Source organism: Danio rerio, chromosome 2 (assembly GCF_049306965.1).
Source record: "Danio rerio strain Tuebingen ecotype United States chromosome 2, GRCz12tu, whole genome shotgun sequence".
Classification (NCBI taxonomy): Eukaryota; Metazoa; Chordata; class Actinopteri; order Cypriniformes; family Danionidae; genus Danio; species Danio rerio.
The window spans coordinates 61041261-61065435 of record NC_133177.1 but is presented as its reverse complement, the minus strand read 5'-3'; the positions used below and the strand labels follow the sequence as shown (position 1 = coordinate 61065435).

Below are 24175 nucleotides of genomic sequence, written 5' to 3'. Positions count from 1 at the left end.
GCGTTTCGGAAGTGTTAATGCCAGCCAACAGAGACAGCGCGCAGAAGTATAAATGCACAGCTACGCGCATTGCATGCGCCGTGGGTCACGCCGGTCACCTGACGCAGAAGTATAAACCAGGCTTCAACAGTCACTACTTTTAACACAGACTCTCCAGTGTTCAACGCTCTGACTGCTGCATTCATTTAATTAAAGAAGTCTTGCATTTGCAGAATAATTGCTTCACATAATCCTTTTATCATACAGTACAAACACCACAGGACCATTTACTTCAGATCACACACACACAAAATACACATTGTTTCAATAAACAATTTTTAACAATCATTAAATATTGCTGTTTAAAATATATGATACAGGTTTTATTATGGTTTTTACGCAAGTGTAGAGGGAGCAGCACAGACAGTGAATACACCGAACTAAAGTTTTAATCATTTAATCATAATGTAGGTTTCATTCAGTGGGAATCACTGCACTAGAGGGAACATGATTAACGTTAGCTCCACTTCTAACTATCAGGCAGGTGAAGTGCTTTTTGAATGTTGTGTCACCAGGCTATTCATGTTTCCTGCAGCGGCTCATGTAATTTTGGCTGTTTCATCTTTAATTTTTTCGACTTTACTGCAGCTCATTTCAAGTTTCACTTTCACTCTGAAGTGACAGTGAAAATCGAGTGAAATTGGACAAACTTTGGGGGGGCGTGTTTCCTACCCCTGCTGTAGACAATCCAAAACAAATTTAGCTTAAGGGGGCGAATAATATTGACCTTAAAATGCCTTAAAACATTTAAAAACTGCTTTTATTCTAGCCGAAATAAAAGAAATAAGACTTTCTCCAGAAGAAAAAATGTTAGAGCAAATACTGTGAAAGTTTCCTGAATCTGTTCAATAGAGGTGTCAAAATTAATGGTTTCTTCGGTGCACCGCGATGCAAATGGGGACAATTCGATATCGGTTCAGTAATAGATCATAAGTTATTCTGTACTGATGTCATTCATTTCCTTTGCGCGGTGTAAAAAAACACTCCATCTCTGCCTCTCTCTCTCTCTCTCACTTTGGACATTTGACCCGTTGGCATGTTCGTGAGGTAACTTTTCCTCTCCTCGGATGCCAAAGCAATACTTGTGGATCCAGACACGAGCATTTTCTCCACTGAGTCTATTACCTGTGATAACGTTCGAGGTTACAGAAGTAACCCTTCGTTCCCCGAGGAGGGGAACGGAAGTGCCATGAATGGGAGGATTCGGATCAGAAGCCGCTTATCTGGAGAGTATTGAACGGGCCAATGAATGAAATTAATTGGCAGCGTAAGCTTGCGCAGGTGTGCGACATCTGCAATTATCTCAGCATATAAGCACACCTGAAGCCAGCAGACGCCATCCTTTTAAGCTGAAGAGACTTTCAAACAGCTAAGGGACAGTCATTATGGCGACGGAATATGGCACTTCCGTTCCCCTCCTCGGGGAACGAAGGGTTACTTCTGTAACCTCGAACGTTCCCCTTCGGTTGGGGAACTTCAGTGCCATGAATGGGAGAATATGGAAAGCGCCATAATGACTGCACCTTACCAACACCCCCGATGAGGAGATAGTCAAGCAAGCGTGACGCACCCACATCATGGGGGGCGCGGTCCTCCAACGTGTCCCTGGCCCTAATTTATCCTACTTCAACAGAAGTTTTACGGATTTAGATATATTTTTTGGGAAGTCGTGAGCATCTAGATAATTCTAGGAAATACGACAGTACGTTGGGAAGCGTGCAATCCCGATAGGGAGGACGCTGCGGAGGCCATCCGTTACCCAAGGGGGGGATAGATGGCAGAATTAACCTATGGACTAGCCCTAAAAAGGGGGAGTACGCATAGCAAAAGAGTGGTTAGCGGGGAGGGAAGACACGGGTCCGCCCAGGGGGGGGACTTAACCGTGGCGGAATAAGCATATGGGATCGCCTAGTGGGGATCACGCATAGCAGGCACCTTTACCCAAAACGCGGGCTGACCAGCGGGCAGACCTACAACGTAGTGGGCCAGCAAGTGACTCCTCCGCTGAGTCAGTGCTGGGGGCCACGGAGGAATCTGCAGGGCTCACCTGACGGGGAACTTTACTGACAGATAAAAAAGGCGCACGTACCTCCGTGTTAGGGAGAATGGCGCAGCAAGCGTGTTTCAACACCCTACCGAGTTGTCTCCTCAATCACCAAAGGGTTACCTAATACCCTTGAGGAAACCGGCTCCACTCGCAGATTGTAAAACCTTGCAAATGTGTTGGGTGTCGCCCAGCCCGCAGCTCTACAGATGTCTGTTAGAGAGGCGCCGCGTGCACGCGCCCAAGAGGATGCAACGCTCCGAGTGGAGTGTGCACGTACTCCCGGGGGACACGGCTGACCTCGACTCGAATAAGCGAGTGAAATGGCATCCACAATCCAGTGGGATAATCTTTGTTTCGATACGGCACTTCCCTGCTGCCGACCGCCATAACAGACAAAGAGCTGCTCAGATGATCTAAAATTCTGAGTACGGTCCACATAAATGCGCAGAGCGCGAACTGGACAAAGTAAAGAAAGGGCTGGGTCTGCCTCCTCCGGGGGCAGCGCTTGCAGGTTCACTACCTGATCTCTAAAGGGGGTGGTAGGAACCTTGGGCACATAACCGGGGCGGGGTCTCAGGATAACGTGAGAGTAATCCGGCCCGAATTCCAGGCACGAGTCACTGACCGAAAATGCCTCCAGGTCCCCGACCCTCTTGATGGAGGCCAACGCAACCAGCAGAGCTGTCTTCAGGGACAGAAATCTTAGAGATACTGATTCGAGTGGCTCAAAGGGATCGGATCGCAGACTCGTGAGAACGAGGGCGAGATCCCAAGAGGGCATGAGAGGGGGGCGAGATGGATTAATTCGCCTAGCACCCCTAAGGAACTGGATGACCAGGTTATGCTTTCCCACGGTGCCGCCAGCTACCGCGCTATGATAAGCGGAGATGGCGGCCACGTAAACCTTGAGAGTGGAGGGCGACAGCCTGCTGTCCAACTTCTCTTGAAGGAAAGAGAGCACAACACTAATCTGGCAATTTCGGGGGTCTTCTCTGCGAGAGACGCACCATTCAGTGAATAGACTCCACTTCAGGGCGTAGGCGCGCCTCGTGGAGGGGGCTCTAGCCTGAGTGATGGTATTAACCACCGCAGTCGGTAGGTTACCTAAGTCTTCCTCGCGTCTAGGGACCACACGTGGAGGTTCCAAAGATCGGGGCGAGGGTGCCAGATGGTGCCCTGTCCCTGAGAGAGTAGGTCCTCTCTCAAAGGGATCCGCCAGGGGAGGGCCGTCGCGAGGAGTGAGAGCTCTGATATCCAGGTCCGGTTGGGCCAAAGGGGCGCAACTAGCAGAACCTGTTCCTCGTCCTCCCTGACCTTGCACAGAAACTGCGCGAGCAGGCTCACTGGGGGAAACGCATACTTGCGCATGCCCCGAGGCCAGCTGTGGGCCAGTGCATCCGTGCCGAGAGAGCCCTCGGTCAGGGAAAAAAACAACTGGCAGTGAGCGTTCTCGGGGGAAGCAAACAGATCGATCTGGGCCTCCCCGAATCGCGCCCATATCAGCTGAACAGACTCGGGGTGGAGTCTCCATTCTCCAGGGCGTAACAGCTGTCGTGAGAGCGCATCGGCTGCACGATTGAGCGTGCCTGGGACGTGAATGGCGCGCAGCGATTTCAGCCGCGGGTGACTCCAGAGGAGCAGACGGCGGGCGAGCTGAGACATGCGGCGAGAGCGCATACCCCCCATGCGGTTGATATACGCCGCCGCCGCCATACTGTCCGTCCTGACCAGCACGTGTTGCCGCTCCAGCACCGGTAAAAAGCGGTGGAGAGCGAGGAACACTGCCAACAGCTCTAGGCGATTGATATGCCAATGCAGCTGGGCACCCTTCCAGAGGCCCGCAGCCGCATGCCCGCGACACACGGCCCCCCAACCCGTGTTGGAAGCGTCTGTTGAAACAACAACATGGCTGGACGCCTGTCCTAGAGGCACACCGGCCTGTAGGAACGAGGGGTCGTTCCAAGGGCTGAGGGCGCGGCGACACAGCGCAGTAACCGAGACCCGGTGTGTGCCCGCGTGCCATGCGCGTCTGGGGACCCGATCGTGAAGCCAGTGCTGAAGTGGTCTCATATGGAGCAACCCGAGCGGCGTGACGGCGGCTGCGGATGCCATATACCCCAGGAGCCTCTGAAAGAACTTCAGTGGGACCACTAGTTTGCTGTCGAGCTCCCTCAGACAGTTCAGCAACAGGCGAGCGCGTTCCTCGGAGAGGTGCGCTACCATGGTGATCGAGTCCAGCTCCATCCCGAGAAAAGAAATCCTCTGCACGGGGGCGAGTTTGCTCTTTTCTCGGTTGACCTGAAGCCCCAGTAGGCGGAGATGCCGAAGCACCTTGTCCCTGTGCATAATCAATTGCTCCCGCGAGTGGGCTAAAATCAGCCAGTCGTCGAGATAATTGAGTATGCGAATGCCCGCGAGCCGAAGGGGCGCTAGGGCACCCTCCGCGAGTTTGGTGAAGACCCGCGGAGACAGAGAGAGCCCGAAGGGGAGGACCTTGTACTGCCACGCTCGACCCTCGAACGCAAACCGCAGAAATTGGCGGTGGCGTGGAAGAATGGAGACATGGAAATACGCGTCCTTCAGGTCTATGGCTGCAAACCAATCCCGAGGACGAACGCATTGGAGAATGCGCCTCTGCGTGAGCATTCTGAACGGCAGCTTGTGCAGACAGCGGTTCAAAACGCGCAGATCTAGGATTGGCCGTGACCCACCGCTCTTTTTGGGTACGATGAAGTATGGGCTGTAAAACCCACTCTCCATCTCGGCTGGAGGAACCGGCTCGATTGCACCCTTCGCCAGGAGGGCAGCAATCTCCTCTCGCAAGACAGGGGCGGACAGGGGGTTGACCCTGGAGAAATACACGCCCGTAAACTTGGGGGGCCGTTTCGCGAACTGAATCGCGTAACCGAGTCTGATTGTGCGTATGAGCCACCGCGAGGGGCTGGCCCGCGCTAACCAGGCAGGCAGAGCCCTCGCTAATGGAGTCATCGCTACAATCGCTGACGTACCAGCGGTGGGGCAGCGCGGAGTGGGTGTGCTGATCCGGGAAGCACGAGGGTCCCGCGGAAGAGCTGGAGGAGAGCGATTCGCTCTGGCTCCGCACCCTGACTCCGGAGAGGGGGCTGGAGGGCTGAGGAAAGGGAGACCGTCCCCCCAGCGCTCGTGAGCCACTGGCGAAGCACGTAGAGTCTGCGAGCCGGAAGGCAGCGCGTCCCGGACTGGCAGAACTCGTGCAGTCACATCCGGGGAAGGGAAAAAGTGCTCTTTTACTGATGTTTTGGTGGCACTGAAAAGTACCGTTGTTATCAGGGCCCCGCCCTCCAGCGGGGAAAGAGCAAGTTTCCTCTTCTCCGGATGGCCTGTCTCAGGGACGCTTCGCGGTCCGTTTACCGGACTTAACGGCGCCCTGGGCAGGAGGGGCTGCCTGCTTTCGAGGTGAACGCCGCGCCCGCTTGGCCGGAGGCGCAGGCGGGGGCGGGGCAGCACTCGCTGGCGGGCGCCCTCGGCGAGGAACAGCGGAGGTGGATGGCTCGGCGGGCGGAGCGGGCTTACGGCCACGCCGATAGATGACATTGCCCATCGCATCCGACTGCTCTTTCACCGCCTTGAATTCCTGGGTGAATTCACCGACGGTGTCGCCGAACAGGCCAGCCTGGGATATGGGCGAGTCAAGAAAGCGAACTTTGTCAACGTCGCGCATATCGGCCAGGTTTAGCCAGAGGTGGCGTTCCTGAACCACAAGTGTGGACATCGTCCTCCCCAGCGCACACGCGGCGGACTTAGTAGTCCGAAGAGCATAGTCGGTCGCGGTGCGCAGCTCATGTAATAAGCTTGGGTTGGACCCGCCCTCGTGCAGCTCGGCCAGCGCCTGCGCTTGGTAGCGCTGGTAGGTGGCCATCGCGTGCAAAGCAGAAGCAGCCTGGCCCGCAGCCTTATAAGCTCTGGCTCCGAGGGAGGCAGACAACCTACAGGCTTTGGACGGGAGGCGGGGCAAACCCCGCCACGTAGAGGCGCCACGCGGACAAAGATTGACCGCGATAGCGCGCTCCACTGACGGGATCGCCTCATACCCCCTGGCAGCTCCGCCGTCAAGGGCGGTGAGGGCGGAGGCACTCGCAGCACGGGCAGAGAAAGGTGCCCTCCAGGACTGCGTGAGCCTACTGTGCACTTCCGGGAAGAAGGGGACGAGAGGCTTCGAAGGCTTCGCCTTCTGGTCCTCTACGTAGCACCCATCTAGTCGGTCCGGCCGCGGAGCTGGGGGATAAACCATCTCCAACCCCACGGCCGAAGCAGCCCGGGAAAGCACGGCTAACATGTCCGCTTCAGGATCCGATTTGACAGCGCTCACCTGCCCGGAGGGGGCGAGCGGGTCCGGATCTTCGTCGGACAGTGAAAGCCCACCCTCCGATGCCGCGGAGGACATCTGATCTCCGGTGTCAGCGAGTGTGAGAGCTACCATCTGGTTAGACGGATCACTCTCACCACCCGAAGCTTGGATGGAGCGCCGTGAGGAGCGAGAGGTCCGCGAGCCCGTGGGCGGCGGATTAGCTCCCGCTGAAACCCTCAGATCTGCCCGAGCGCCCGCTGCTTTTTTAGAGCAGGAGGCAACTGGGGTGGCTCGCTCTCTTGCGAAAGTTAGCCGCGATCTTAGCTGTGCAACGGTCATGGCATCGCAATGACGACATGAACCGCCCGCGAGCACCGCATTAACATGCTGGACCCCCAAACATGCAATGCAGTGATCGTGTCCATCATCCGGTGACAGGAAACCCCCGCATCCAGAAACGCACAGTCGGAGCGCCATCCTGAAAAGGACGTGCTGCACGACTGTGTTGCTCTTTTAGGAAAGTTGCAACTATACGCACCGCTCTGGAGGACCGGACCCAAAGAACCGCAGGCAAGGGAGTAACCCAGCTCGACCGTCTGCCACCGCGAAGACCCACTCTGGACCGGGAGACACACTCGTTCGCTCTGAAGTGCTGATCAGCAAGAGGAACCCTCATCGACTCACTCAGAAAGGATCTGAAGCGAAAAGGATGGCGTCTGCTGGCTTCAGGTGTGCTTATATGCTGAGATAATTGCAGATGTCGCACACCTGCGCAAGCTTACGCTGCCAATTAATTTCATTCATTGGCCCGTTCAATACTCTCCAGATAAGCGGCTTCTGATCCGAATCCTCCCATTCATGGCACTGAAGTTCCCCAACCGAAGGGGAACTGTGTGTTATGCGCATATAGACTGTAACCGCGGCTGTTCTTCCAGCGTCACTCATCGGTGAACAGCGGAGCCCTATCTATTGAGCGGGTGAAGACAATGACCAGTCATAGGGGTGTAAGACTTCGCTTGACAGGGCTCAAAAAGCAAGCGGGATCATATTTACATATATGTTTATTTGCTGTAAATGCTCATGCTGTCTGTGCATGTGTTGGAGTTTTGTTTGATACATTCAGAAAGAGCGTTCAGTTTGAGCAGGTCAAATTAAGGGTATAGTTCATATATCTGAGTTCTGTATTAAAGGACAAAATTGTATTATAATATATAAAAATAAATATATATTTATGGATTTTTATATTAAAAAAATTCTTATGTTGTGAAGAAAAAATCTAATTATGAATGAAAAGTTTCGTCAATGCACCGTGATGCACTGAGATATCGATTTGAACAGAATCGATGGCATGATAATCGTAACCAAACCGAACTGTGAGACCAGTGTAGCTTCACACCTCTAGGAAAAACAGTGAAAAATTCCTGAATCTGTTAAACATCATTTGGGAAATTGTGTGAAAAGAAAGAATTTCACAGGAGGGCGAATAATTCTGACTTCAGCTGTATATGAGTGTGTCTTGGGGTCTTACCTGACGGTTCTCTGCTGGTCGTAGTCCAGCTCACAGTTGTTGATAGTTCGGCTGTACGGTGCTCTGGGGTTTCGGTGCTGGTGGTTTATGGGATACTGGTGGACTGAGGCATTGGGTTGAGACGTGGAGTAGAACGGTGGTGGGATACTGTTACTGGTCTCACTGCGGTAATCACTGTCTCGGTCATCCATCGCACTGTCTGCATCATTGTCTATAGACAATGAATAGAAACACACATTTTTTCATGTATTAGTTTTGCTTCTCAGCATCTCAAAGTAAAGATAAAATATTGCAGATTTAATTAATTTATTTTCCTTCAGCTTAGTCCCTTATTAGGGGTCGCCACAGCGGAAAGAATCGGCAACTATTCCAGCATAGGCTTTACACAGCGGATGCCCTTCCAGCTGCAACCCAGTACTGAGAAACACCCATACACACTCATTCACACACACACACACACACTCATACACTACAGCCAATTTAGTTGATCAGTTCCCCTATAGCGCATGTGTTTGGACTGTGGGGGAAACTGGAGCACCCGGTGGAAACCCACGCCAACACCCAGCCGGGACTCGAACCAGCAACCTTTTTGCTGTAAGGCGGCACTGCTAGCCACTGAACCACCATATTGCCTGATTAATAAATACATTATTTATTCATTCATTTATTTTATTTTCGGCTTAGTCCCTTTATTAATCCGGGGTCGCCACAGTGGAATGAACCAGCAACTTATCCAGCGGGTTTTTATCCAGCGGATGCCCTTCCAGCCGCAACCCACCACTGGGAAACACCCACACACAACCATTCTCACACACACACACACACACCATGGACAATTTAGCCTACCCAATTCACCTGTACCGCATGTCTTTGAACTTGTGGGGGAAACCGGAGCACCCGGAGGAAACACACGCGAACGCGGGGAGAACATGCAAACTCCACACAGATACACCAACAGACCCAGCCGAGGCTCGAACCAGCAACCTTCTTGCTGTGAGGCGACAGCACTACCTACTGCGCGTTGCCCAATACACTATTTAATTAATGATAAATAAATAAAAATAATAAATTATTTTAAAACAACTCCACTTTCAAAGCATGCTAATTATGCCGTCTATTGCTTTTATTAACAGTGCACTCCAGGACTTGCAATGAATGACTTGCTTGATTTCATGAGATATGAGTGTGTTCATCCAGCCGGAGTGCACAGAACAGAAGCTAATAATGGTTTATTAAACATATAAAGCTGATAACAAAGGCAACAGAAGAGCAGGTGTCAGATTACAGAGCTTATAATGACAGATATGAAAACTCACTCTGCTGGTCACCCCACCAGTTACCTGTGAGAGAAGAGAGAGAAAAGATTACCCACAATGCACTGCAAATGAGTAAAACTAATGAGTTTAAAGTAATGGTTTGGCTGATGACCCAATGAGTTTCTCAATCACAACTGTGAAGCATTACAGAGATATTTCACGCAAAAATGAACATTCTGTCATCGTGTACTCACTCAAGAAGATATTTTGAAGAATGCTGGAAACCGGTAACCATTAACTTCTATGGTATCTCATCTTGTGTTAGCTCACATTGCATGTTTTGTGGTGAACAATGTATCTGTGCATTAATTAATCTAAAATTGAAATCTGAAAATGCACTTGGAGTGAAAGCGATCGGCTGTCCACTGGATCTTATTGGCTGTTGCGATGGCAAGCAGCTGCTTTGTTTTTTATTTATTTATTTAAAAAGCACATTAAAGCTGAGATACAACCTGAAAGACGACAATACAGCACTTAATATCACAATCATCAGCACTTTTATTAGTTTATTTTACAGATTTATAATATGCTGTTGTTCTATTGGAGTTTTCATTCCAAAATGGACTCTAAACGCCATCTAGTGGCTGTTCCCCAAATCGCACTAGAGTGTCGCCTCTTGGTGATTCTATGCTCTTTGGATTAGCTCTGTCTGAGGTATTGGGTGTGGCTAACATACTTAACCACGCCCATCCAGCTGTCAGTTTTTTGTTTGCAGCGTCTGCTTCATGCGGACAGTAAAGTAATGATTAAATCACACTGAACTGAGCTAAACTGAACTGAACTGAACTTAAACACTAAAACCTGAACCACACTGTTCCAGTTACTATGACCATTTATGTGAAGCTGCTTTGACACAATCTACATTGTAAAAGCGCTATACAAATAAAGCTGAATTGAATTAAAGTATCAGTGTGACTGTGTTCGGTGATTTAAATAGAAGCACTACTAGCCGTCATCCAATGAGGAGCCCTTGATGTATGGCTCAGCCAATAAAAGCCTGCCTCAGTGAAGCCCTGCCCACTGGAGCCGAGTCAGCAGAGTGTGTGTGAAAGACTGGTGTGAGAGTTTCATTCATGCACTGCTGCTCATTCAGCTTTCAGTGAGACTTTCTGCCATTGATGAGCATCATTCATAAATCCCATTAACACAGACCTGCAGCCCTTAGTGGTTCAGATGATATGATCGAACTGTGAAATATGATCTAATGCACTGAAAAATGATGATCAGAAACCATGTGTGCTTATAAGTAGATGATCCAGGAGTTATAACTAGGGCCAGATGGAATCTGCGGATGTTTTTTGCCATTTCTGCTGAGAATTTTGGTAAAAATCTGCGGAATTATTTTGGGAGTATCCAGCGGAGTATCAAAACTAAAACCTTAACAGGGTTCAACGCTAAGGATTTTTTTGTACGGGTCCAATCGGGCCATTGGTTGAGATTTTTACTTGCCCTGCCAAAATTTTCACTGGCCCCACCAAAAAAACTAAAAAGTTAATAGCTATTTCTTCGAGACATATTTTAAATAGTGGCAAAATTATGCCTGTAAATCTAGAATTTAAACATTTTAAATATGTTAATAAATGTATAATGAGCAAAATTCAAGATTTTATGCAAATGAAAGAGCAGTATGAAAAATGTGCTGGTGTTTTAATGCAATTCTAAATAATTATTATAAAAATGGCTTGCCAAACTGACAACTGTTTTATTTATTTATTTATTTATTTTTCAGTTTCTTAATTTTGTACCCATGTAATTGTCTACTTCTAAGACTTTAGAAACAGACGTTTTCTTTTAGCCTCATTGTTTAATTTTGCCGCCATGTTGCCATCTTTTCGCTGTACTGGTTGTTACCAGGTTACAAAAAAAACAAAACAAAAAAAAACGTGCTTATCGTTACTGGCCGATAGGGGCCAGTAGCAATCCTGTCTACTGTCCCGAGTGTCTTTGACGCTGGCCCCGGGCCACCGGGCAGTCCTTATTGTTGAGCCCTGCTTAATATATGAAATAAAAAGTAATAAATTACTGAATAAAAACTTAATCAATTTAGATTTACACATTTATTCAAGGTAATAAACAGAATTAATAATGGGCTAAAAATCTTCAGAAATCTGCGGAAAATCTGCGGAAAATCTGCGAAATTCTGCGCGCACAGATTCCGTGTGGGCCTAGTCATAACTACTGCAACAAAACTTAAAATAAAAACATAAAGACATTTCTGTTACCTGGAGCAGAATTAATGTTGACTAAAACTAAAGAAAATATATTACATTTTTATTTTTGCTCAGAAACATTTTTCATTTTTTGATATTAAATCATTGAAAAACCTAAAACTGAATAACCATTAGAATAGAGAGTAATACAAAGAAACAAACTACATATATAGATCACAGTTGAAAGAAAAAATATTTGCATGTTAAATTGTAATTGTTTTTTCAAATATTTCCCAAGTGATGTTTAACATGTTTTATATACATATACAGGGGGGCTAATAATATATTTATATATATACACAGTTAAAGAATTATTAGCCTCCAAGTATATTTTTTCCCTTAATTTCTGTTTAACAGAGAGAATTCTTTTTTCAACACATTTCTAACATAATAGTTTTAATACTGTATGTCATTTTTAATAACTGATTTCTTTTATCTTTGCCATGATGACAGTAAATAATATTAGACTAGATAAACTTCAAGACACTAGTATTCAGCTTAAAGTGACATTTAAAGGCTTCACTAGGTTAATTAGGGTAAAGTTGGGTGATTAGGCAAGTTATTGTATATCAGTGGTTTGTTCTGTAGACTAACGAAAAAAGGGGCGAATAAATTTGTCCTAAAAATGGCTTTAAAAAAATAAAAACAGCTTTTATTGTAGCCGAAATAAAACAAATAAGACTTTCTCCAGACGAAAAAATATTATCAGACATACTGTGAAAAATCTGTTAAACATCATTTGGGAAATATTTGGAAAATAAAAAAAATTCAGAGGAAGGTGAATAATTCTGACGTCAACTGTATATATGTAAAAGAAAAGTGTCATTCAGTCAGCAATGCTTACTAATATTTGCATGAAAATATTTAGATTTGGAGAAATGATTCTGTCTGATGTGATGATGATTTAAGGTATAGTTCATGCATGTCGACTTTATGAAACTCACAGCACTGTGATCCCGGCACAGACAGAGGCCTCTCCTGAACCTCCTGATATGAATACTGAAGCACAAAACACACACACACACACACACACACACACACACACACACACACACACACACACACACACACACACACACAAACACAAACACACAAACACACACACACACTCATTAGAAACCACATATAAATGCTGAAGGCAAAGCTAATATTATACATTATAAACTACCAGAGCAGTGATAACAGAACAACACATGCACAAACTATTACACACACCACTTTTTTACTATGTGTAATGAGTTTCTTCTATAAATCAGTGTATTGTGAAAAGTGAAAATAAAAAATAAAATTGTTTCATATTCTAAGAGCAAATGCAAAGACACTGAGAAGTGTTTTATAGTTTATGGTACATTTACATTACATTTAGTCATTTAGCAGACACTTTTATCCAAAGCGAAGGAAGCAATTAACACAACTATAAGAGCAACATGAATAAGTGCTATAGGCAAGTTTCAGGTGTGTAAAGTGTAAGGAGCAAAATATTAGTAATGTAAGTTTTATTTAAGTAAGTTATATGTTAGTTATATATATTTTTTTGAGTAGTTAGTGTTATAGCCAATGAGGGAATTGCAGATTAGGAAGGGAAGTGGAGACTAAATAGTTGAGTTTTTAGTGGTTTCTTGAAGACAGCGAGTGACTCTGCCGTTCTGATGCAGTTAGGGAGTTCATTCCACCAACTGGCCAGATTGAATGCGAGAGTTCGGGAAAGTGATTTCTTCCCTCTTTGGGATGGAACCACGAGGCGACGTTCATTCACAGAACGCAAGTTTCTGGAGGGCACATACATCTGCAGAAGTGAGAGCAGATAAGCAGGAGCAAAGCCAGAAGTCGCTTTGTAGGCAAACATCAGAGCTTTGAATTTGATGCGAGCAGCAACTGGCAGCCAGTGCAAACGGATGAGCAGCGGAGTGACATGTGCTCGTTTAGCTTTATTAAAGACCACTCGTGCTGCTGCGTTCTGGAGCAGCTGAAGAGGTTTGATAGAGTTAGCTGGAAGCCCAGCTAGTAGAGAGTTGCAGTAATCCAGTCTGGAGAGAACAAGAGCTTGAACAAGGAGTTGAGCTGCATGTTCAGATAAGAAGAGTCGGACCTTACTGATGTTATAGAGTGCGAATCTGCACGATCGAGCAGTTCTAGAGATGTGGTCAGAGAAGTTTAGTTGGTCATCAATCGTTACTCCAAGGCTTTTCACCGTTTTGGATGCAGTAATGGTTGCCCCGTCCATCTGGATTGAAAAGTTATGATGTAGAGTCGGGTTGGCAGAAACTTCTAGCATTTCCGTTTTCATGAGGTTAAGCTGAAGATGATGATCTTTCATCAAGTGTGAAATTTCTGACAGGCAGGCTGAGATATATTTAATTCATCTTAAATGTAAAGTATTTGACTGAGAGGAACTAAAGCACATTTCTAAAATGTTGTGTATTTTGTTTTTGGGCTACCAGTAGCTTATTTTACACTATATAGTAAATTGAATGATGAAATGTGACCAATTTTGTTTTGATTTCTGCAAAATAATCTCACATCCTGGTCCCGCATGGCGTTGATCTGCTCCAGTTTTTTGGCCCAGTATCGAGCCTCTTCTTCTGGGATATCTGTGGAGGAAACACACACACGCACACACACACACACACACACACACACACACACACACACACAGAAGAAGAGCAGTCTTCTCAATGAACATGCTACATAAAGCAATTTCTGGATGTTGATTTAACCTTCGTGTCATCAGAGCGTCTCTTTGTTATTTATAAAATTAAATATTTTCTTAAGAATAAACAGTAAAGCAGCACAGACTCAAAGCAGATGGTTCAGCTTTGAGAAATGATGTTTCTTGTGCGACTGCAGGTCATTTATATTGAGTTTCAGGTGTATTTCTGCTGAACACAGCGCTTTTGAGAACAAGACCTCATTTGTTCAGAACACAGACACTGCTGTCGGCTCCTCTGAGGCTTGAACACCTTGTTTGAGGAAGGTAAAAAGCAGCGCTGTTACTTTAATAGCTCTCAGTGACTGAAATCAATTGTTTTATTCTGCCAGGATGCAAAACTTTAGATCAACAAAATAAAAGACATTCAAACAAACAAACAGGGGAGGGGGAGCAACAGACATATCAACAATTTTCAATCTGAAAGAACAGAAAGAAAGAAAAAAGAAGACTTTTACAGGGTCTTTCCTTTATATAGTCCAAAATGCTGGAAGAAAAACATTGCCATGGATGAACGGTACTAGGTCTAGCCTTATTAACGTGTGCTCGTGTGTTGCTTTGTCTAGAAAAACAAATGAGCTCAGTGGTTAAGAATAGTTATTATCAGCTGAGGATCATCTCCAGACTCAAATCCATTCTTTCCTTTCAAGATCTGGAAAAGGTCATACATGCTTTCATCACGTCCCGCCTAGACTATTGCAATTCTCTATATGTTGGTCTCCCCCAATCCTCATTGGCACGGTTGCAGTTGGTTCAAAATGCGGCAGCTAGACTTTTAACAGGCACCAAAAAACATGCTCATATCTCACCAGTTTGAGCATCCCTTCATTGGCTTCCTGTTAGTTTTAGAATTCAGTTCAAGATTTTACTTATTGTTTTTAAAGCACAGAATGGGCAAGCACCTTCTTATATATCAGAGCTTATTAACTTACAGTCAACTCCTCGGTCTCTTAGGTCCACAAATAAAATTTTACTTCAAGTTCCTCGGTCACGACTTAAACTGAAAGGGGATAGAGCCTTTGCAGTCGCTGCTCCTCGTTTGTGGAACCAGCTACCACCGGATATTAAAAGTGCTTCTTCTCTCTCTATTTTTAAGTCCAGACTTAAGACACATTTTTATTCTATTGCATTCCCAGGCTTTTAATCTTTATTGTGGTTGTTGCTGTAATACTTTTATTCCTATTATTACTTTTATTGTTATCTTTTACTCTTTTAGAGTGTGTGCTATGGTTTTGTTCAGCACTTTGGTCAGTGCCAAACTGAAGTAAATGTGCTTTATAAATAAACTTTACTTATGTGGCCAGAGGGATAAATCCAGTTCTTATATGTTATGTTGAAAATGGACCATGGCCCCTTTAAGAAAAGTCCGTCCTTGTCTCGCGATATGTGTGTGTGTTGGCGGGCAGGCGCGTGCACACACCTGCGTGACTGAGCAGAGAAGCCATGATTGCATCGTGGTGAGTTGTGTGTGACGAGCTGTGATCGTCGTGGAAAAGCGTTGTTTTGGGGTAAATACTTTCCTAACTTTATTATACAATTGTTAAAACCCAAAGATGACATTTAATGGACCTTGATTTTGCACATCTTTGTAGATGACTTGGCTTGTGTACAATATAGTGGACTCCATGTTGAACAGTAATCAGGATTTCTGATGTAAGTTTATTATTTCATGTTATATACTAAGTTTATTTACTGTTTCTCGGAATTTGATAGAGTATTATTGTTGTCCTATAAAATAAGGTATCTTGTGTGGTGATACATGTGTGTATAATGTATATTTCATTGAAAATGTTCAAATTGTGTGATATAAGGTTAAATTGGTTGTGCTAACATGCTTTTATTTCTTTTTTTGTACAATAGCACTGCCGTATTTCAGTGTAGGATAAAGAAAGCATTTTTGTATTCGATTTTTGTATACATATTTTTATTTATTGGGGCACTATAGTACCCGAAGTTTAGTGCTCTTGCATTTTTCTTACCATTGTGCTATTGAGATTTGCATAAAAGTAGGATTTTGAGTTTTATTTCTGTATAACTATTCAGGATTATTTATTATTGTTATTTTTTGGGAAAAAGTGTTTTCAAGGAGCTTATTCCGCTGTGCTCCCTTCGACCGCTGTAATATTTTCTTATTAAACAGGAGTCAGATAAAACCCCCATTTAAAGCAATCTTTTACATGCTTGTTTTGTGTCTTGATTTGCCACCCGGCTACACTTACTTACTTACTTTACATTACAAGTCACTATTTTAAAGGGTCATGAAACACCAGAGCACATGTGTTGAGCTGTTGACAGTGGTATATGTGTCCCACACTGTTAAAAACACTATTAGGACACATATATCTCACTAAAAAGTGTAAATTGGTTGTTTTTGCATTATTTCAAGCAAATTCGTACTTCCGGTTTGAAACGAATTTCTGAAGCTGCGTCACGGTCATGAGATAATAGCGTGTATTCCAGCGTGCAGACTGGACGTCTGTACCTGGAGTCCCGTATTACGTCTCTGAGTGTGTTGCATTCATTCATGAGTGTGGCTTGGTTCAAACCAATCAGCGCACTCCATTATGTATGCGCTGCAACTTCATTAATATGCATGCTAGCTTTCTTAGACTGCACCTGAAACAGTGTTCAGACGGCAGAGAGACCACACACGTCGTGTTGCCAAAAGTTGTGGGAAAAGAATAGGAATTGTTTGGAGATACGGGTCGCCAGTGTTGCTTTCATCATGTGAAGGTTTTGTTTGATTTTTTCTCTATGAGACGCTGCTAGACTCACGTGTGGATCAGTGATCGCGACGCGCAGCAGAAATGCGTTTGTTTGGAACATTTTTTACTCGAGAGCATTTCTCATCAATGGTGAGATCTGGATTTGCTGCTTGTCTCTTTTAAAAAAAAAAGACGCCGCTCCAGTATGTGCTGATTATCCTGTCTACAGATTTGGTAAGTGTGTGCGATCAGCGCCCTATCTTTGTTTATTCAGATGATCAACTAGAAGTCAAGTTATTATTTGCTTATCATTAAACTTGTATAGGCGACAAGGCTTTTGTCAGGTAGTTGAAGGGATGTTTAAAGCTAATAAACATGCAGCAAAAATCAAATCAGTTCCCACATAGCAAAATTTCTCTGGCCCAGCTCTGGCCCACACAAACAGGTTTTGCTTGGCCCACATGCCGCAGTGAATTACGGTACATGACTGGACCAAATCTGGCTTCTAGACAAGGGCCAAACACAGACCATATCTGGGCCAAGTCTCAGCCAAGTTAATAACTCATAACTGGGCCTGAACTGGGCCAGATAGGTTGGTGTGTCACGATTGCAATGAAATTGATAAACCCATGGAGTGATGCGCTTTAGGCACACTATGGGCACGCTTTTTCTCAAAGTGACCTGATTGGTAGATTTTTTTTTTCTTTACTCAAAAATGATTTTAGTGTATTTTAAATGTGGGTCAAGACTGGCCAAACTCACATGGCCCACTTATCAAATTTTTAAATCTGGGCCAAATACTACGTTTTTCATCTGGCCCAAATTTTGTGTGCTGCCTTAAAAACGGTGCCACCTCTGCCAAACCCGGGCCATGTTTAGCCCACATGCTGTATGCCAGTGCCGGATGAATGCCTGCTGTGCCAGCTTTTTGCCAAATCTGGGCCAGAATTCTTTGCTACTAGGGTTTGTATTCATGGCTGTAATATATAGAGATCTCACCGAGCGGCAGTTCAAAGCGAGTGTCCAGAAGCAGACGGTGGAATGTTGGATCTTTGGTGCCACAAATTTCATTATCCGCCATGATAACCTGAGAGTCCAGAGTCAGCCATTCTCCTGGTCCTTCCTGAAACACACATACACACACAAACACAAACACACTCCCAATGAAACACGTTTTTGTCAAAGTTAGGTGCAAAAAAAAAAATTACAACATTCTTTGCAACAAGTAAGTACAATGGTAGGTGTGAGGTGGCATGGCGGCTCAGTGGTTAGCACTGTGACCTCACAGCAAGAAGGTCGCTGGTTCAAGTCTCGGCTGAGTCCATTAGCATTTTTATGTGGAGTTTGCATGTTCTCCCCGAGTTGGTGTAGGTTTCCTCCGGGTGCTCCAGTTTCCCCCACAGTACAAACACATGCGCTTTAGGGGAATTGATGAACTAAGTGTGTGAGTGTGTGTAAGAATGAGTGTGTATGGGTGTTTCCCAGTGATGTGTTAAAGTTGGAAAGGCATCCACTGGATAAAACATATACAGGAATAATTGGCGTGTCAGAACCCGGGTTTGAACTTTGCTTTCTCTCTCTTTTTTCTGACAGCGTTTTCTATCTTTTCTTAATGAAAGTTTCTCATTTGTCTCCAAATTGCTGTGTAACTTCACACAGTTGATCATCTTTGCCAGTTATGCCTAGTTCAGACTGCGTGATTTTAGCCCCGATTTAGGCTCGCCGACAGGTTTTGAGAAATCGCCGACAAATGCCTGAAATCACAGGCAAATCGGTGTTCATGCACGTGAGTGACAATCACACAGTATGAACTATCAAAGACGCGCTCTGTGAGAACCGCCGATGAGTCGCAGATGCCTGTGAGATATTTGGCTTGCTGAAAATCTGGAGCTGTCGGCGATTCAGATCATGCCGTGTGAATTGAGTTTTGACTGAAAATAACATCAGCGATCGCCTTCAGCCAATGAGAGAGCGGCATTCACTTGCGTGTGTGTGCGTGTGTGTATAACTGCTGCAGGCCAGCGGGAGGCTGGGGGAGAAGTTAAAAGCGCTCATTTTCGGTTTATTTGGACCCACAAAATGGAGGAAAAACTAGTGGAGGTTTGACAGGACTCAGCGTTAAGGAGAAATGGCTAATTCCCTTTAAACCCAGGTGAGCAAACATGTACATTTCTACCCCATTAAAGGCTTCTTTCTCATTATGTAGTTAATAACAAAAGATATACGACGTGTTTTTGGCTGTGAGACGTAGTTTGGACGAAGTTGTCGGCGATTCTTCCTATAGTAAAGTCATGCAATGGGAAAGTCCCTGTCGTCGATCCATCTTGCAGTGTAAACAAAGCAGCGACGAAACGCAAGCCCAGATAGTCAAGCAGTGTGAACACATCTGTGACACGACTACTTTGAAAATCATGCAGTCTGAAGTCGGCATTAGTAGCCTCACTTGTTTACTGCCACCTTCATTTCTGCTGATTGCTGGTCCTATATCTGAGGGTGCATCGCTTCTCCTCTTGCCAGAGTGTTGGGTTTCTTACAGCCTTCTTGTCGGTCTGTTGTTTGTTATCTCTGTATTCTCTGTCCAGTTCTCTGGAGCCATTCTGGATTTGGTCTGCCCTGCTAGAGATTTGATCCTTGCCATTGCCCTTTCCCTGCATCACCAGGCCTGGACCAAAGACTAGCTTTATTTGTGACTGAAATTTAGCACACACTCCTGATGTTCTTAATCATGTGGTGCTGCTAATTTCTGTTGGAATTTTTCCAGTATTGTTACACGTTGCCTGTGGTCCAGTCTACTGTGTATTTTTTACTAAAGTCCAAGATCTGCTCTGGAATCTCAGCAATTTGCTGAGTCAGTGGCTGTTTCCCATTTCCAAGATTGCAGAGAACGGACTTGTGTTCTTGTGGAGAGCGGTCTTGCCAGGTGTCCTGGGAAGAACGAACTCAGGAGACCGCGAGGGCAGAGAACGCGTCCTGTGAGAAATGAGATGCTGCATTCATCCTGATGGTCACATGACCTTCACGCGTTTTAAATGGTAAATTATTTAAACATTACAGCATTCATACATCAATTTATAGTTTTTCCCCTTTTCAAAATATACACTTTGCATAAAAACATTATGATTATACTCTGCACAATATAAATAAAACCGATTTTAATACGAATTTCAGCAAACAAACACCCTTAATGTGTTTATTTCTTTATTAAGATGTCAATGGTAATGTTTACTTTCAATGTTTTATTTAGGGAAACTCCTGAGGTAAATAAGTGATATCTCTGAACTTTAATAATAAATCTAAATAAAATGCAGCGCTTCCCACCTTCATTCGCAATGACTTCTGGGACTTCCAGAGCGAGTTCGGTGCTCAAGTCTGCATCATTCGATATCAAGAACACATCCGGGAAGTTTCACGCGTCCTCCGTACTTGTGGTCTTGAGTATTGGAACTGAACTTGGGCAGCTGATGATGACGTTCACGAGAACACGAGGACGCAAGACCGCTGAAGAACGCATATTAAGAAACAGCCATTTTCTTTTTGCTTATTTAATTAAAAACTCTATTGAATTGAACTCTTCTGCTTTTGGGTCCTTTATACAGACATTCCTGACATGGCAGTTCATTCCACTGTGGAAACCCTTAATAAATTAAGGGACTAAACCGAAGGAAAATTAATGAACGAATATTGTTAAGTATATATAGTGTTACTGTGAATTAGAGGTGTGTGTGTGTGTGTGTGTGTATAAATGAAAGAGAGAGCGAGACGCTGTCTGTGTGTATGTGTGTGTGTCACATGCTTGTGCTTGTGTTTGTGTGTTTATACAGACAGCTTGTTATAGGCTGTCTGTACTCTGTGTAGCTGGGTGGTTTTCAGTTTTGTTCTCCCCCCCGTCCGTTAGCGGGAACGGGCGCGACGGGTAGAAAATGGGGCGGGCAACGGGACAACAAATGCTAAATATAAGCGGGAGCGGTCGGGTTCGGGCTAAAACCTGGCGTGAGCGGGATTCAAAATTTAGTCCCGTGCAGATCTCTACTTTGAATTCTCTTCCCATTATTCATTTATTCATTTTCATTTCGGCTTAGTCCCTTTATTAATTAGGCGTCTACACAGTGGAATGAACCGCCAACGATTCCAGCTCACTGCCGCTCACTGGATATTTGCTCTTTGTCGGACCATTCTCTGTAAACCCTAGAGATGATCATGCGTGAAAATCCCAGTAGATCAGCCGTTTCTGAAATACTCAGAGCAGCCCGTCTTTCACCAACAATTATGCCACGGTCAAAGTCACTTAAGTCCTCTTTCTTCCCCATTCTGATGCTCGCTTTGACCTGCAGCAGATCATCTTGACCATGTCTAAATGCTTAAATGCATTGAGCTGCTGCCATGTGATTGGCTGATTAGAAATTTTTGATAACGAGCAGTTGTACCTAATAAAGTGGCCGGCCAGGGTAGATTAGTTTAATAAACACTTGTTTAAGTCAAAAGCTAATTCTGTTCATTCAAATCAGACTATAAAATATATTTCAGGTCAGCAGCAATAAATAATGGGAATTCATAAGCATTAAAAAAAATGCATCAGCCGATCTCTTTGCCAATAAAGCAATATTTTCCTTTAATTGAAAAGGGTGACCTTCCCCTTTACAATCCATTAACTCTTCCTCCATACACGCACACGTCTGTTAACCTCTGTGACTTCATTTCCCAGAATGCCGCAGGACTGATGACTCATCTGATTCCTGTGACATCATCCAGACGGCTCGTGTGATTGGCTGTGCTCTGAGGTCAGCGTTTACTGCGCATAAATCTCTTACTAAAGCAACACATAAATGTCTTTCTCGTTCATTTCTCAGCCAAGCACATTTACGAATGTCAATAAAAGTGAAACGAGCCGCCTGTTAAAGTGCCTACAACAATCCTAGCAAAACACTGAGAAACACTGCGAGATACTGATGCCAAGATAAAAAACATAAAAAAAACATAATATGATAATGTTCATAATAGTATTTAGCACAGCTATGAGAAAAAATGGTTGTAAAAGAGCCTCTGTAAACAAAAAATGTTTATTAAAATTATTAAACAAAAACAAAATGCAGTTAATTAAAATGTATTTGTGTTTTTAGCCTCTTAGAGCGATTCAGATTCATGGTAATTAGAGTATTGTTTTGCTTCTTTGTTTTCAACATCTACTCTAATTAAAAGCAGTGTTGAATGTAATCAGTTCCTATAAATATAGTTATTCCAATTACTGAATAAAGTAAAGTTAATTAGTTACTTAATGTAATTAGTTAATTATTATAATGTTAACTAGATTATTAAAGTTTGTCGAGACAAACTTTGAGGCTGGCTTGTGAAAGCCTGTTGGTAATAGTTTATTTAGTTTAAACAGTTTTAAAAAGTATGGATGGATGGATGGATGGATGGATGGATGGATGGATGGATGGATGGATGGATGGATGGATGGATGGATGGATGGATGGATGGATGGATGGATGGATGGATGGATGGATGGATGGATGGATGGATGGATGGATGGATGGATGGATGGATGGATGGATGGATGGATGGATGGATGGATGGATGGATGGATGGATGGATAGATAGATAGATAGATAGATAGATAGATAGATAGATAGATAGATAGATAGATAGATAGATAGATAGATAGATAGATAGATAGATAGATAGATAGATAGATAGATAGATAGATAGATAGATAGATAGATAGATAGTTGCTAGGGTGCAGTATCTGGTTGTTAGGGAGTGGCTAGAAAGTTAAAAGCTTGTCAGTTATTCGTAGTTTGGTTGTCTGAGTTTAATGAGCTCAGCCATTAGTCTGTAGGAGAGTCTGATGCAGAGTTATGAGCTCACAAAGTTTGATCCAATGTTAAGTCAATGACAGTCTTTTGAATGGAAGTCTATGGGACAGTTTCTAGGGTCCCAAAAGTGGTTACTAGGGTGTGGCCAGAAAGTTAAAAGCTCATCAGGTATTGGCAGTTAGGTAGTCTGAATTAAATGAGCCCAGTTAGAAGTCTGTGTGACAGTCTGATGCAGAGTTATGAGGTCACAAAGTCTGGTCCAATGTTAAGTCAAAGGGATTTTTCCGACGGTCCCCGGACGTTTTTCAGAAAACCGAAAGTCGGATCAGTTGGAAAAGATATAGCACACCGAGTCAGACCAGTTTGAAGGTTTGGTGTGAGTTTGGTGGTCATAGCTCGAAAGCTCTAGGAGGAGATGTGTTTTGTTTTTTAGTCTCAGAAGAAAAATAGGATAACAGTAGTCTGGCTTGCTACACAAGCCAGGCTAATTATTATTATATTTCATTCATATTTCATTTATTTTCTTGTCGGCTTAGTCCCTTTATTAATCCGGGGTCGCCACAGCGGAATGAACCACCAACTTATCCAGCACACGTTTTACGCAGCGGATGCCCTTCCAGCTGCAACCCATCTCTGGGAAACATCCATACACACTCATTCACACACATACACTACGGACAATTTAGCCTACCTAATTTACCTATAGCGCATGTCTTTGGACTGAGGAGGAAACCGGAGCACCCGGAGGAAACCCACGCAAACACAGGAAGAACATGCAAACTCCACACAGAAACGCCAACTGGCTCAGCCGGGACTCAAACCAGTGACCATCTTGCTGTGAGGCTACAGTGCTAACCACTGAGTCACCGTGTCATACATTTTTTCAGTAGTAAGTTATTTAATTAATAACGCACTACACCAAACACCGCTCGCTGTATTCCCTCATCAGAAACATCTAAAAAACGTTCTTAGAAAACACAATAGCGGACTCATAAAGCACCAGAGACTGAAGAAGAAAACACTCATTCATTATTGACAGCTGATGATGCATTATTCATATCGCGTTATGAAAGCATGAAGAAAAACTCGTTTAGGAAGCAGCACATAAAAGCAGCAAAAGGAAGGAGGCTGGGAAAAAGTGCAGTCTTTAAATAAAGCAGGCACTGGCTTATGTAACGGGACAGAAAGAGTAGAGCATACACTCCAAAAATATCCATAAATGAGCAGCTTTCTGTATTCTGTGATTCAAATGTTTACTTTTCCCAGGTTATTTCTGCGTTTAAGTCGCATCATCGGATCTTAATCTTTCCTCCAACAACTTTTAACCTTGAAAAGTGTGAAAAAGTGACTTTTATAAGCTACCCAAGCTCATTCTGAAAACGTAGTCCCGCGGACGTTTCTGGAGACAGCGGAATACGTCCTGGGGGGTACGTACGGCCGTGTTTATTTTCTTTAAGCGAACGCTGCGGGGCGGTGTGACGCT

General features: G+C 44.5%; 2 protein-coding genes across 5 annotated transcripts in view; one reads left to right on the top strand and one right to left on the bottom strand.

Moving 5' to 3' along the window:
• Nucleotides 1–24175, top strand: part of lingo3b (leucine rich repeat and Ig domain containing 3b) — a 790077-nt gene that overhangs the window by 622480 nt on the left and 143422 nt on the right. The gene's annotated exons all lie outside the window — the stretch shown is intronic.
• The window catches only part of LOC100534673 (protein unc-13 homolog A), a 172838-nt gene that overhangs the window by 99732 nt on the left and 48931 nt on the right, over nt 1–24175 (bottom strand). For all 4 annotated transcript variants that reach the window (XR_012395330.1, XM_073932036.1, XM_073932038.1 and 1 more), the window contains exons 5-9: nt 17879–18002; nt 13988–14058; nt 12412–12466; nt 9258–9281; nt 7942–8152 (exon numbers count right to left, since the gene is read on the bottom strand). Coding sequence is in view for 3 of the 4 variants with exons in the window: in XM_073932036.1 (XP_073788137.1) it covers nt 7942–8152; nt 9258–9281; nt 12412–12466; nt 13988–14058; nt 17879–18002 (485 nt within the window). In the remaining variant the exon portion in view is untranslated. The remainder of the gene's footprint in view (nt 1–7941; nt 8153–9257; nt 9282–12411; nt 12467–13987; nt 14059–17878; nt 18003–24175) is intronic.